The sequence below is a fragment of the Amblyraja radiata genome, chromosome 8 (assembly GCF_010909765.2).
Source record: "Amblyraja radiata isolate CabotCenter1 chromosome 8, sAmbRad1.1.pri, whole genome shotgun sequence".
Taxonomy (NCBI): Eukaryota; Metazoa; Chordata; class Chondrichthyes; order Rajiformes; family Rajidae; genus Amblyraja; species Amblyraja radiata.
Window position 1 is genome coordinate 56,143,798 of NC_045963.1, and position 14,116 is coordinate 56,157,913.

Genomic DNA, 14,116 nt, shown 5'->3' on the forward strand with positions numbered 1-14,116 from the left:
ATACTATCCCCAGCATGTTCGTGCTCCACTCTCCTTCGTGAAGTGTTGTTAAGCAGACAGAGGCACTGAGACACTAGACATTGTCTCATTCCTGAAACCAAAGCCACCTTCATGAAGAGGTCCAAAGATAGACACAAAAAGCTGGAGTAACTCAGCGGGACTGGCAGTATCTCTGGAGAGTAGGAATGGGTGGGAGACCCTTCTTACAAAGGCAATCTTTTTCCAGTTTGCCCCTCTTAGTGTACCCACTGCAATATCTGTTCAGCTGGCTGTTTCCTGCCAGTCATGTCTCACTCTGGGTGGCAATGTGGATATCAAAACAAAGGGGTTCCAGAGCTTTGACAGCAGAACATCATTCAGGTCTGTCACTGACGGATTGCAACCAAGAATCAGTTATACTGACATTGCCTGAGATTTCATGATCTCAAAGCTGAGCACATTTAGTTGGCTGGAAAGCTCAGCAGCTCCAATGGAAAAATAATTCATATCAAAAATAAATAAATACAGCAGAAATGGGTGTTACCACTGAAGGCATGTGAGGTAAAGAAACCTAACATTATTGATCAGCTTCAATTATAGGAGAGGAAAATCCACCACTAATCAAGGCTCTACATAACCAGACTTGGTAGAATACAACCAATTGGATTGATAAATGTTGATTTCACAGAACAACTATAATATATCTTCATCCTTAGTAATTGGAGTTCATTGATGTGTGTAAAACAGAATGAGTGAAGCAAGAACGGCACTCCTTGTTTGGACCATGGTGGAAGAGCATTTCTCTGCTACATTTGGGTATACAGTGGTCCAGTATACATATATAGAAATGCAAAAAACAGAGCAATTGCATTTGTAATGACTTGTGTTTAAACAGCAATATTGCATTTGTTGTCACAATCCTTATTTTTCAGGTTTGTAGAAATGCTTATCAATTAAAAAATGAAATAAATGTTAAAAAATGAACAAAATAACTGCCTAATGAAAAATTGATGTCTGCTTTTACAGAACTACTTCTGAGCAATACACAACATAGCAAATATATATATCACACCAATTACTTTACTACTAAATCTGGATTGGATTCCAATGCCCCTTCCTAGAAATGTAACCTTCTTATCTGCACACATCAAGGAAAAGCAAAAGTACTCAAGGATTTCCACAAGTAGTACCACAAGAGAGGGTAAGCATCAGCTTATTGATTTTCAACCTTATTTCATAACATTCACCTGACGTAGTCGGTCCAGTGTAAGGATGTTCTCCACTGCCATCACACTGCGGAGATATTTCTCGATGTATGCTTCCTTCTCAGCTGACTCCGTATTTTCCAGTTCCGCTGCCATCCGGGCCAGGGTTTCACGGTCTTCAGATGCTTGAGCATCCTAAGAAAGAAAGGAAAGGCTCGATTGTGCATATTACCATATTGGGCAGTACTGTGGAGTAATGGTAGAGTTGCTACCTTGTAGCGCCTGAGACTTGGGTTAAATCCTGACTATAGGTGAGATCTATACAGAGTTTGTACGTTGTCCCTGTGACCGTGTGGGTTTTCCCCAGGTGCTCCGGTTTCCACCCACACTCCAAAGATTGTAGGTTAATAGGCTTTGGTAAAATTGTAAATTGTCCCTTGTGTGTAGGGTAGTGTTAGTGTATGGGGAAATTACTGGTCGGCAGGGACTCTGTGGGCCGAAGGGCCTGTTTCCGCGCTGTATGTCTAAAGTAAAGTCTCAAGTACCCAAATGCTGTCTGAAAGTAAACCACAAAAGCTTTGAGAATGCACATTTAACCATTAGACATCCAGCAAGAAATTCAAGATTATCGAGTTGAAATGGCAGAGTGGTCTGACTAGGCTACACCTTCAATGCCCATCATTCAGGCTCAAGATAAGCAATCAATCTTGCCGATCCCTAGTCTCAAAGGATCTAATGAAAAGGCAGATTGGAACTATAAGGAGTTCATCTTGTAAAGGAACGAGAAGAGTTGGAGTGAATCTTTATGTAATACTTCCTAGCCCTGACAATACCCCCAAGCTGGAATACTGTGTGGAAAATTGAAAAAACAAATAGGCTTTAAAAATAATATTTATTTGAAGTGCTACCAATCATGGGACTTCAGCTGCTTGGAGTGACTGGTAATATTTTCCTTAGACCCACAAAAATGGGGTCATTTAAGGGATGTTGAGATTATTACGAGAATATTAAGCATCAGGAAGGGGAACATTTTTGATTGCTTATCTTATATTTAATAGCTATTACTGTCACTCCCGTAATTAAACGGGAGTGTAGAAAAAAACTTCTTCGACTATCGTGCACCCAGTCTCAACTGTCCATTGCAATTTGTCCCACTTTCTATTACTTTCTACTCACGAGGCAAACTAATTTTTCCACTTTATAAATATCTATGTTTTTGAAAGATAGCATTAAAGCTGCTTCCACCATTCTTTTACTGTATATTCTGGATCTGGGCCGGTTGCCAACATTTTTTTTTTTTTAAATGCCCTCATCTCTTCCCTGGTTCTTGTGATAATTTCCTGATTATTCTAATCATTGGCCTTCATTTCAGCAAAAGAGTTTCTCCCCATTTATTCTTATTGAAATCCCCCATGAATGTCTCAGCTTGACTTCCACACTGCCTGAGTAAATGATTATTATATACCTCTCAGGCTTCTATGGTCTATTTAGTAGGCATGCAGACAATAAACACTTGTGTTAAATTAACCTTCCCCGAGAACCCCTTTCAATGTTTACCACGTGCATAGACACAAGTAACATTTAATGAAATACACAGAGATAGTTTTTTTTACAAAGTTCAGAAAACATCTCAGAAACACACTTAATGTTTAAATACCTCTGGAATATTGGAGACAATCTCAAAGGTCACCCCACATGTGTTCAGTGTACTCCTGTGGGACATTCTTCTCAAGAGATTTTGTGCAAAACCCTGGAATTACATTTCTTAATATAAGTGACATGTCATTACATTCTACAATAGGCCATCAGGTCAAGGGCAAGAGGCAAACAAACCCAACAAAACACTTCTAGCGCTCTGGGTTAATGGTGTGTTCCACTCAGGTGGAACCCATCATTGCATCCGAAACATCAAATTAAGTTAGTAATATTTTACTGAGTTGGAGTTGCCATTTATCCGATATGGAGCGCACACACCTCCAACTAACTCAACCCCATTGTTAGTGTTGGGTCCAACTCTCACGGCTCAGATATAGGGACCCGCAAGTTTGCACATGTAAATTGTGATGCTTAAACATATACAGTCACATAAGCTTCCAGCAAACAACTTCATTAAGTACCCCGTTTAAGAAGGAACTGCAGATGCTGGAAAATCGAAGGTAGACAAAAATGCTGGAGAAACGGATGCTTTTCTAACCAAGACTATCATAGCTAAATCATGATTTATTGAATTTAGAATCTAATACAATTTTCTTTTCTTAAACACTTTTCGTTTCTTTATTGCTCACAAAAATCCCAATGCCAACACTCTTCTGTTACATTCACACATAGCACCACCTCATCCTTCTCTGTCTGTGTATGGCTGATTGTTGATACGGTATTTCGCCCACCTGAACCGTGCATCAAAACCCCAATGTCCTTAAATCAATGTTGGTCAGCATACTTTCTAATAGGGTCACTGAACATCAATCAGGAGCACATACGACTGACTTTATCCATCCCTTAATCCAAAACAATCCACATTGGGAAATGCCATAATGAACTGAGCCACCAGGGAGGTCAGTCTTAAATATTTAATTAAGTTTAGCTTGATCACCATTTTCTACTAAAACCTAGCAAGTAAAACTAAGCCGAATTTTGTTGTTACCAGCAGATTTGTCTGTACCTGACGGCTGTAGACATTTACGCAGATGCGTTTACGTAGCACCAGATGCATGTCAGCGGGATGACTTAGCTTCACCACAGTCTTCACGATGAGGAACACCCGCTCATCGACTGGCGTCCCTTTGCTCAGTGATACACAGTTATGGACATTGGAATCCCATGAAGCCTCTGCTTTTACCTTTTGGAAACAATTTAAAAACAAAACTAAGTATTTACTACATGCAACTGGAATCAAGAAACACAGATGTTGGAAATCTGAAATAAAAAAGGAAGATCCTTGAAACATTTAGCAGGCAGGCAGCATCAGTGGAAAGAGAAACAAATATCATGTTTCAGGTCAGAGTTCTAACAAAGGTCGGCCTCTCACTATCTGTTTATATTTACCACCTATCAATTTCTTATACAAGTTACAACAAACTACTCCATAAAAGAAGATATAAATATGAAACTGTAAGCATTATTGTGCGTTAACCAGGGAATGATTTTAAAGGAGAGACAAGATATTGCAGATGCTTCAATCTTGAGCAAAAGTAAACTGCTAAGGGAACTTTTGGTCACAAATTTGGTGGAAATTTGGTTATACATTAGGAATGAAAAAGTGAAACTGTACCCCAATTCCATTTAATTCTATTCTGTTGTATTCTTTCAATTTCACATAGAAATGTAACCCCTTGATTTGTTTAGTCTCGCAATTATTTTTATGATGGGGATGATTTACTTTTGATAAATCAAATAGTAATGAAAAACAACCTACAACTGCTATAAAATTCTCTCACTGGAGGTCATTTTAGACCTCTAAAATGACATGTTAGAGAAATTCCAGTCTGGTTTCAGAGCAAATTTCAGCACTGAGACTGCCCTGATAAAAGATAGTCAGTGACCTTAGAGTTAGCACTGTCGAGGACAAAGGACGATCCTCTTGGACCTCACAGCAGCTTTTGACATCATAGATCACAGTATTCTTATAGATCGCCTGGAAAACTGGGTCGGCCTGTCAGACCAGGTGCTAAGTTGGTTCCTATCGTATATAAGTGGAAGGAAGTACTTTGTAAGCCTTGGGGTCTGGTATGAGTGCAGGCAGGTGGGACTAAGGGAAAATAATTGTTCGGCACGGACTTGTAGGGCCGAGATGGCCTGTTTCCGTGCTGTCATTGTTATATGGTTATATGGTCTATGTGTCACGGTTGCATGATATACCCTTTGGTGTAGCACAAGGTAGCTGCCTTGGCCCGTTCTCTTTTCCTTGTATATGCTGCCGCTAGTAGGAGTTATCAGACATCATAATGTAAATGTTCTAAGTTATGCAGATGACACTCAGTTATACCTCTGTCGAACCCACTGATACAAATGCTTTAAGTTCTTTGACCTCCTGTTTATTTTCCATTAAAAACTTTCTTAAACTCAACGATGACAAGACAGAAATTTTATTACTTGGATCAAAACCCAAGAGAGAGAGATGTTACTCGGTAAACTGGGAAATGTGACTGCCCATGTCAAACAAGAAGTCACAAGCCTGGGGATAAAAATTGACAACGATCTTAATTTTAAATCTCACATAAATATGGTAACAAAGTGTGCATTCTATCACCTCAGAAATATTGCTAAAGTACGGCCTTTCTTAACTCAACATGACTCCAAAAAACTCATACATGCTTTCAGATCAAGCAGACTTGGAATACTGTAATGCCTTATTTACCGGTCTGCATTCAAAATTCACCAACAAGTTACAGCTCATTCAAAATGCCGCAGCCCGGCTTTTAATAAATACCAAGAAAAGGGAACATATCACTCCAGTATTATATTCCCTTCATTGGCTCCCTGTGAGATCCAGGGAGCCAATCTTGTCAATGAAGCCCTAAATGGCTTAAGAGCAGCATATTTTACAGAGTCCCTTCTTCCCGATGCCCCTACTCAAGCACTCAGGTCTTGTCAGCCACTCAATACCACAGCAATAAGAAAATTGTTCTTTTTCTGATTCAGGTATCTGCTTGTCAAATTCATGATGCTCCCCTTCCATCACCTGATCACTTTTCCCATCAACTTTCCTGTCGCTTACAGCTTGCAGCCTGATTCTCTTCCACATTTTCAGATTTGAGATCAAATCACAAGGTTACATCACCTCTGTTTCATGATGTTTTGCAATTTGCAGATCTAAAATGTCATCAATATCTTCGTCTGTAAGGCTGGCATCCAGTCCACCAGGCTCTGGTCCATCAAGATCTTCCTGGGAACTGAAATCATTTGCTAAAGAAGGATAAGAAAAAGAGTTGGGAGAAACAGCACAATCAGTTACGCAATCAGAAAGACGAGGACTTTTTTTACCATTGATCTCTATATAATTCCTCAATTAGTGCCATTTCTGTCTGGTATCCACATATTGAGAATCTGGTCTAGATGTCTACAGATTGATGGACTCAATGAAAGTGAAGATCTTGAATGAAAAGAATGGAGATTGGGATGTGTCCCGCTACTACAATTCCTTCTCTCTCTCTCTCTTGAAGCTCGGAGAAGAAAGAAAAAAGCCAATTTTGAGCAAACGGTATTTGAGACCAAGAACACAAATAAGTGCAAGCCCATGGGTGAAAAAAATTAGTTCAAGAAATATTCATTCTGGCGAGGGATGCCTGGGGTAGGAAAAAGTCTGAAGCTTGAACTCAGTTTTTACCCTAGCGTGAGCTTGGGAAAAAATATTACGTATTTTTCCAGAAGTACTTCATAGGAAAAAAATGGAGAAAGAACATAAGACTTCCACATGCTTTGGAACTAATCTAAGCTCCAGAGCCTATGCTCAAATTACCATGCCTAATACAGGCTATAAACAGTGGTCCAAACCTAGAATGTAGTTAAGACATGGTAGAAGTAAATAATAGACTCACATCATTAATTCCAACCACAAGTCTCTATTTGTCATTAATAATACTGAGTACTTGTCATAAACTAAAATCGAGTCTTGACTGCGTTAATTTGATGAAAGCTAACCGATTTTATTAATTTGCTCGGATGTAAATGGCAATGGGAAGGGGTTCCAATGACTTACCATTTAAGTCAAGAAAAACAACAGGAACATGCATTTCCATTCCAGCTGCTGGGCTCCTGCAGAAAAGGCACATCAAGATAAAATGTATTAATATCACTTATTCCTAAATGGAAAAATTAATGATTTATTTCATCAAACCTCTGGCCTCGAAGTTGAGGAAAATAAATGTGACTGCTCGAACATAAACTAATTTATCAGGAAAGGTTGAAATGTGTTCAGGAAAGTTTACTTAGACAATGTGTAGATACACTACAAGGGAGAGCACAAAGGAAATTGGGAAGGGCAAGTCACTGAAGTGTTGGTGGGCCTGCCTTTTGGGACCAGAGGCTACAGTTTTTTAGCTTCAAAATCGTCATTGATAAGGGCAAGGACTGTCACACACACACTAACCATCCCCCACACATACAAGGGGGGGGGGGGTGAGAGGGGGAGGGAAGGGGGGCAAGGGGAGGGGAGTGGGGTGAGAGTGGGGGAAAGGAGGGGGAGGGGGACAGAGGGGGTGAGAGAGAGGAGGGGGGGGGAGAGGAGGGGGAGAGAGAGGGGAGGGGGAGAGAGAGAGGAGGGGAGGGGAGGGAGGGGGGGAGAGAGGGGAGGGGGAGAGAGAGGAGGGGAGCGAGGGGAGAGGGGAGGGGGAGAGAGGGGAGAGAGGGGAGGGGAGAGAGGGGAGAGGGGGAGAGGGGAGAGGGAGAGGGGGGGAGGGGGAGAGAGGGGAGGGGGGGGAGAGAGAGAGGGGGGGGGAGAGAGAAGGGGAGAGAGAGAAGGGGAGCGAGAGAAGGCGAGAGGGAGAGGAAGAGAGAGAGAAGGGGAGAGAGGAAAGGGGAGAGGGAGAGGGAAGGGGAGAGAGGGAAGGGGAGAGAGGGAAGGGGAGAGAGGGGGAGAGAGAGAGAAGGGGAGAGAGGGGAGAGAGGGGAGAGAGGGAAGGGGCGAGAGGGGAGGGGAGAGAGGGGAGGGGGAGAGAGGGGAGGGGGAGAGAGGGGAGGGGGAGAGAGGGGAGGGGGAGAGGGGAGGGGGAAAGGGGAAGGAGGGAGAGAACAGGGGAGAGGAGAACGGGGGAGAGGAGAATGGGGGAGAGGAGGAGGAGGGGGAAGAGGAGGAGGGGAGCCGGGCGAGCAAGCGGGCTGCGAAAAGCGAGCAGGCTGCGAGCAAGCGGCCGACGTCACTCGCAGCGCGTGAACACAACGTTCAGCCATTGTGATGTAATCACGCCATCAGCCAAAGGCAGACGAGTTTCTAAGTATTTTGAAAACGTGGAACATTTTAATTAATAACTCGAGAAAGAATACGATTTTTTCAGATAATGTCATTTTTGACTTCACGTGATAAATGTGTAGACGAACACACACACACATACACACACTCAGAGTTTTATACGTATATAGATACTCTGACAGATGACAGCCAATATGCTGAAAGCCATCTTGACCACCCTATCTATCTGTGACGCCACTTTCGGGGAACAATGTTCTTGCACTCCGAGATCCCACTACTCTACAACACTCCACAGAGCCCTGCCATTCACTGTGAAGGCCTTGCCCTGGTTTGACTACCCAAAATACAACACCTCACACTTATCTGTATTAAACGTCATTAACCATCCTCGGCCCAACTGATCAAGATCCTGCTGCAAGACCTTGGATGACATGAGAAATTAAGGCTCTAATCAGGAAAAAGGAGGCATAGGATAGGTCTAGGCAGCTGGGATCAATTGTATCCCAGGAGAAGTTAAAGGACTTAGGAAGATACATAAGAAGGAAATCATATGGGCAAAAGGGATATCTCCGGCATACAAGATTATGGAGAATCCAAAGATATTTTATGTGCAAAGTACATTAAAGGAAAGAGGATAACTAGAGATGGAAAGAGAAAGAATAGGGACCCAGAGAAACCAATGTGGTCATCTATGTGAGGAGCTACAGGAGATGAGCAAGGTTCTCAATATTTCTCCACTGCTAATACTGTAGAGAAAGACATGAAGACTTGGGAAATTGGGACAGTTAACGGAGATGTATAGAGGACAGGAAAGACATAAAATGCTGGAGTAACTCAAAAGGTCAGGCAGCATCCCTGGAGAATATGGATAGGTGACGTTTCGGGTTAGGACTTTTCTTCAGACCGAGGGGCATTCATAAGAAGGAAATCAGAAGGGCAAAAAGAGGACAAGTGATAGCTCTGCAGATAAGATTAAGGATAATCCAGAAGATATCTGTAGGAAGGAACTGCAAATGCTGGTTTAAACCAAAGATAGAAATAAAAAGCTGGAGTAACTGTGGAGAGAAGGAAAGGGTGATGTTTCGGGTCGAGACCCTTCTTCAAAAATAGGTCTTATCAGTCTGAAGAAGTTGGGAGGTCATGTTGCAGTTGGTGAGGCCGCATTTAGAATATTGTGTTCAGTTCTGGGCACCATGTTATAGGAAAGATATTGTCAAGTTTGAAAGGGTTCAGAAAAGATTTACAAGGGTGTTGCCAGGACTAGAGGGTGTGAGCTGTAGGGAGAGGTTAAGTAGGCTGGGTCTCTATTCCATGGAGCACAGGAGGATGAGGGGAGATCTTATAGAGGAATACAAAATCATGAGAGGATTAGATCAGAGAGATGCACAGAATCTTTTGCCCAGAGTAGGGGAATCGAGGACCAGAGAACATAGGTTCAAGGTGAAGGGGAAAAGATTTTATAGGAATCCGAGGGGTAACTTTTTCACACAAAGGATGGTGGGTGTATGGAACAAGCTGCCAGAGGAGGTAGTTGAGGCTGGGACTACCTCAACATTTAAGAAGCAGATAGACAGGTACATGGATAGAACAGGTTTGGAGGGATATGGACCAAGAGCAAGGGCAAGTGGAACAAGGGTAGCTGGGACATTGTTGGCCGGTGTGGGCGAGTTGGGCCAAAGGGCCGGTTTCCACATTGTATCACTCTATGGGACTCCTGACCCGACACCTATCCATGTTCTCCAGGGATACTGCCTGACCCATTGAATTACTCCAGCATTTCCTCTTTCCTTGGTAAATCAGCATCTGCAATTCCTTGTTTCTACTCTCTGTCCTGAAGACAACCGGATTAGGGTCAAGGTGGTGCTGGATGTCCTAAGATAAATCTCCCGGGACGGCTCGGATATATACAAGGACACTAGGGGACCTAGTGAAGTAATTGCAAGAGCCTGACGGAGATATATAAATCGCCGTCAGACATGGGCGAGTTGCCGGTAAAGTTAGGATGGCTAATGTTGTGCCGCTATTTAAGAAGGATTCCACGGAAAATCCTGGGAACAGGCGAGCCTAGCATCTGTGGTAGGTAAATTACTGAAGGGTTCTGAAGGATAAGATATACATGCATTTAGATAGATAGAGGCAAATTAGAGATTGTTAATGTGGCTCTGTACATAGGAGATTGTGTCACAGGAGCTGATAAGAGTTTTTTGAAGAAATAACCAAGGTGGTTAACAAGGTCAAGGCCATAGATGTTGCCTACATATGACGGTAAGGCCTTTGATAGGCTGCCCCGGAAGGTTACATTGCATGGCATCCAGGAAGAGCTAGATAGCTGGATACAGAATTGGCTTAATGGAAGGAAGCACAGAATGGTGGTAGAAGATTGTTTTTTCGACTGAAGGCCTGTTGATAGTGGTGTACCTCTGGGACCGTTGCTGGGCCAATTGCTGTTTGTGGTTTATATTAACGATTTAGACAAAACCGTGCAAGGTATGATTAGTAAGTTTGCAGAAGACACCAAAGTAGGTGACATCATTAACAGTGAAGAAGGTTATCAAAAATTACAGTAGGATTTTGATCAGCTGGACAAGTAGGCTGAAGAATGGCTAATAGAGTTCAATGCAGATAAGTGAGATGTTGCAGGTGTAGTGGCCATTTGGCTTGTTTTGCGTGTCATTAAAGATGGCATGTGTCTTTAAATTGTAGACTATACATTATATTGTGGGTGGGATTTATGACGTATTTTGGGCGCGTTTGGGGCTAAGTTTCTTGCTAAGAAGCTTAGTTTTTAGTTTAGTTTGGGACCAGCATGGAGATGGTTTCCCCTTCGACCATGCGAAGCGTAACAGAGACACGAGGAATTTTCTAACCTTTAAAGTGATAAGCTGGATTTTTATGAAGATTATAGTGTACAAGTCGGAAAAATTTTGGATGCATCTTATTGTTTTTCATCAACAATAAAGAATTTATCAATCAAAAGACTGTGTTTTGGAAGATTTGTCTGTGAAGAAGCTCTGAAGGTCTCTAACGGTGAGCTCGCATGCGTATAAAGACATTCCCCTTAACCATGTAGTCCATTTAGTGGCTAGAGGGAGTAATCTCTTGAACGATATAAAAATCTTCGGCTGCAGCAGGTAAGGCAGGTACAACAATATTCAACATTTGGACAAGTACATGGATAGGAAAGGTATAGAGGGATATGGACCAAATACAAAGTGCGTCAATTACTTGATTGTGCATTTAGTATTATCAAAAAAAAAAGTCTTCAAACATTTTTTGGACAAACCATTTAGCTGGGGAACCTGGGATTCCACTCCCAGCTGATGGGACCTGTACAGCATTCCTCTCTTCTGTCAGAGTCAATCTCCGCTCCAGCAACTGTGCCTCTCGATCTGCATCATCCTCAGACTTGTCTGTGAGACATAGGACATTGTAATCAGTTACACCATCAAAATTACATTCAACAAGCCAATATTAAAGACTTTCAGATAAATATCCTTTTATTCATTCAATATTTCCCTCTTCATGTAGGCCACCAGCCTGAGTAATTCCTGCAATCCATTTTATTTCATATTTTCAGCATATTTTAGTCCTTACATTTCTAGTAGTTTTTATTTATTTTCTCTCTTCTATTCTCATTCATCTCTCATCAGACCAGTTGCATTTAAAAAGTATTCACCATCATCTCTCAGCCACCATGCCCTCTCCATTCATTTAATCTCTGACATTCTTTTTTGTGCACATCATTCCTCCCCCTTTCTTGCAGCTCAAAACACATTTGATTGATAACTTTTCCTGTCTAATGAAAGATATTGCACCCAAAATATTCTCAGTTTCACCCTTCATAGATCCTGACTGACCTGCTGAACATTTTATAGAACAGATCAGTACAGCATAAGAATAGCCCCTTCGGCCCACAATGTTTGTGCCAAACATGATGTCAAGACCATCTCTTCAGTACCTGCACATAATTCATATCCCTTCATTCCCCAATATCCTTATGTCTTTCCAAGAGTCTCTTAAATGCCCTAACCACCACTCCCGACAGCACGTTCCAGGCACTCACTACCTATGTGCAAAAAAAGTTGCCCCACACATCTCCTTTAAACTTTGCCCCTTTTGCCTTGAAGCAATGCCCTCTAGTATTTGATTTTTCCATTCTGGGTAAATGGTTACGATTATTGGAAAAAGATTCTGACTGTCAGAAAAGAGTTTCCAGCATTGTCTGTTTTTATGTCTGAAATTCACAACATTACGCACGTAGGTAACATCTTACGTAACTCAGAGTGTTTGATTACTTCCTAAACTTTTGAAATTCATGAACTTTATAGAATTTTCTTGCAAGTATATTCTATGAAGAAATTACCTATTTGATCGATCCAACAGTCTGGATACTGGATAAGAAGAATACATTAACCAGGTGTGATACATTGAGAATCTTGCTTACACTGTTCAAGCTTACAGATACGGAGCCTCGCCAGTGACTTCTGGTAGATGAATTCATCTTCGTAGAGCAGAAGGATTAAGAGCTAAGAGCACAAATTGGGCTGACTGAAACAAGAAATTTAGTAGATAGACTGCCAAGTAAGAAAAGTTGTAATGAAGTATTATTAGGTTATCAAAAATTGCTTACTCAGTTTACTATTGAGTTTCTGAAGCTGCTTGTCAAGGTACTCCTGCCTCTTTGTCAATGCACTGAGCCACTTCCGACGAAGCTTCTCCAAATCTCTCTCCTACAATAAGTAGGAAAAACTTGAGTTAATGCTCATCCTCTCTTCAACAAAGGCATGGAGTTGTACAGCACAGAAAGTACAGTCCATTCCACCATGTCCATACCAACTTTTTTGCTCATCTAGACTAATCCCATATGCCCACATTGGGACTATATCTTTCTATGCCTCCCCTATTTAAAATTCTGTCTAAATGTCTCATAAATTAAGTAATTGAATCTGATTCTCTTCGTATATCATGAATTTGATTGAGTGTTTTTGAAGAGGCGAGCTAGAAGGTAGAGAACAGCACAGTAGATGTTGTCAACATCGACTTTAGCAAAACCTTTGACAAGGTACTGCATGCAATGCTAGCCTGGAAGGTTAGATCACATGGGATCCACGGCAAGGTCACCAATTGCACAAAATTGGTTTTGACGGGTGGTGTTTTAAATCTATTTTTGGACGAGAGGCCTGTAACAAATGGTGTGCACACCAATTGGTGACGTATCCACTATTGTTCATTATTTATATTAACAATTTGGATGTGAATTTAGGTGGCATGATTGGTAAGTTTGCGGATAACACTAATATTGGCGGCATAATGGTTCAAAATGTTCAAAGGTCTTTTATTGACATGTGTACCAATTAAGGTACAGTGATATTCGTATTACGGGAAATACTTTTTTAGGTTTAAGAACTGGATCGTGATTAACATGATACAATATGGATCAAAATCCCATTGTAATCTTAAATAATCTGCTTCACTGCCCACTATACCACCAATTTTAGTGGTATTCGCAAACTCACTAACCGTGCCATCTACATTCTCATCTTTCCATAAAAAAGTTGCTTGAATCCCTTTTAAATCTTTCCCCATTCACCTTATCATTATGCCCTTTAGTTTTGCTTTCCCCTACCCTGGGTAAAGCCCTATTCACTTTCTGCATGCCGCTCCATAAAACATAGAACAGTATGGCCATTCGGCCCAAAATGCCAGCGACAAACATGATGTCAAGACCAACTCTCATCTGCCTGCTCATAATCCATACCCCTCCATTGCCTGCATGTCCATGGGCACATACAAAAGTCTCTTAAATGCCACTATTGTATCTGCCTCCGCATCCACCCTTGGCAGTGTGTTTCAGGCACTCAATCTATGCAAGAGCAGGAAATGTAATGTTTGCCTCTTTACCTACGGTAGAGAAAGGGTACAGAGAAGATTTACGAGGATGTTGTCAGGACTAGAGCTTTTGGGAGAGGTTGAGTAGGCTGGGACTATTCCCTGGAGCACAGGAGGATGAGGGGTGATCTCATAA

General features: G+C 41.7%; 1 protein-coding gene across 4 annotated transcripts in view; it reads right to left on the bottom strand.

Moving 5' to 3' along the window:
• kif13b (kinesin family member 13B) overlaps positions 1-14,116 on the bottom strand; it is a 180,254-nt gene that overhangs the window by 25,578 nt on the left and 140,560 nt on the right. For all 4 annotated transcript variants that reach the window (XM_033025958.1, XM_033025957.1, XM_033025959.1 and 1 more), the window contains exons 27-33: positions 12,722-12,821; positions 11,375-11,501; positions 6,883-6,938; positions 5,965-6,089; positions 3,847-4,023; positions 2,842-2,934; positions 1,227-1,379 (exon numbers count right to left, since the gene is read on the bottom strand). In XM_033025958.1, the coding sequence (XP_032881849.1) occupies positions 1,227-1,379; positions 2,842-2,934; positions 3,847-4,023; positions 5,965-6,089; positions 6,883-6,938; positions 11,375-11,501; positions 12,722-12,821 (831 nt within the window). The remainder of the gene's footprint in view (positions 1-1,226; positions 1,380-2,841; positions 2,935-3,846; positions 4,024-5,964; positions 6,090-6,882; positions 6,939-11,374; positions 11,502-12,721; positions 12,822-14,116) is intronic.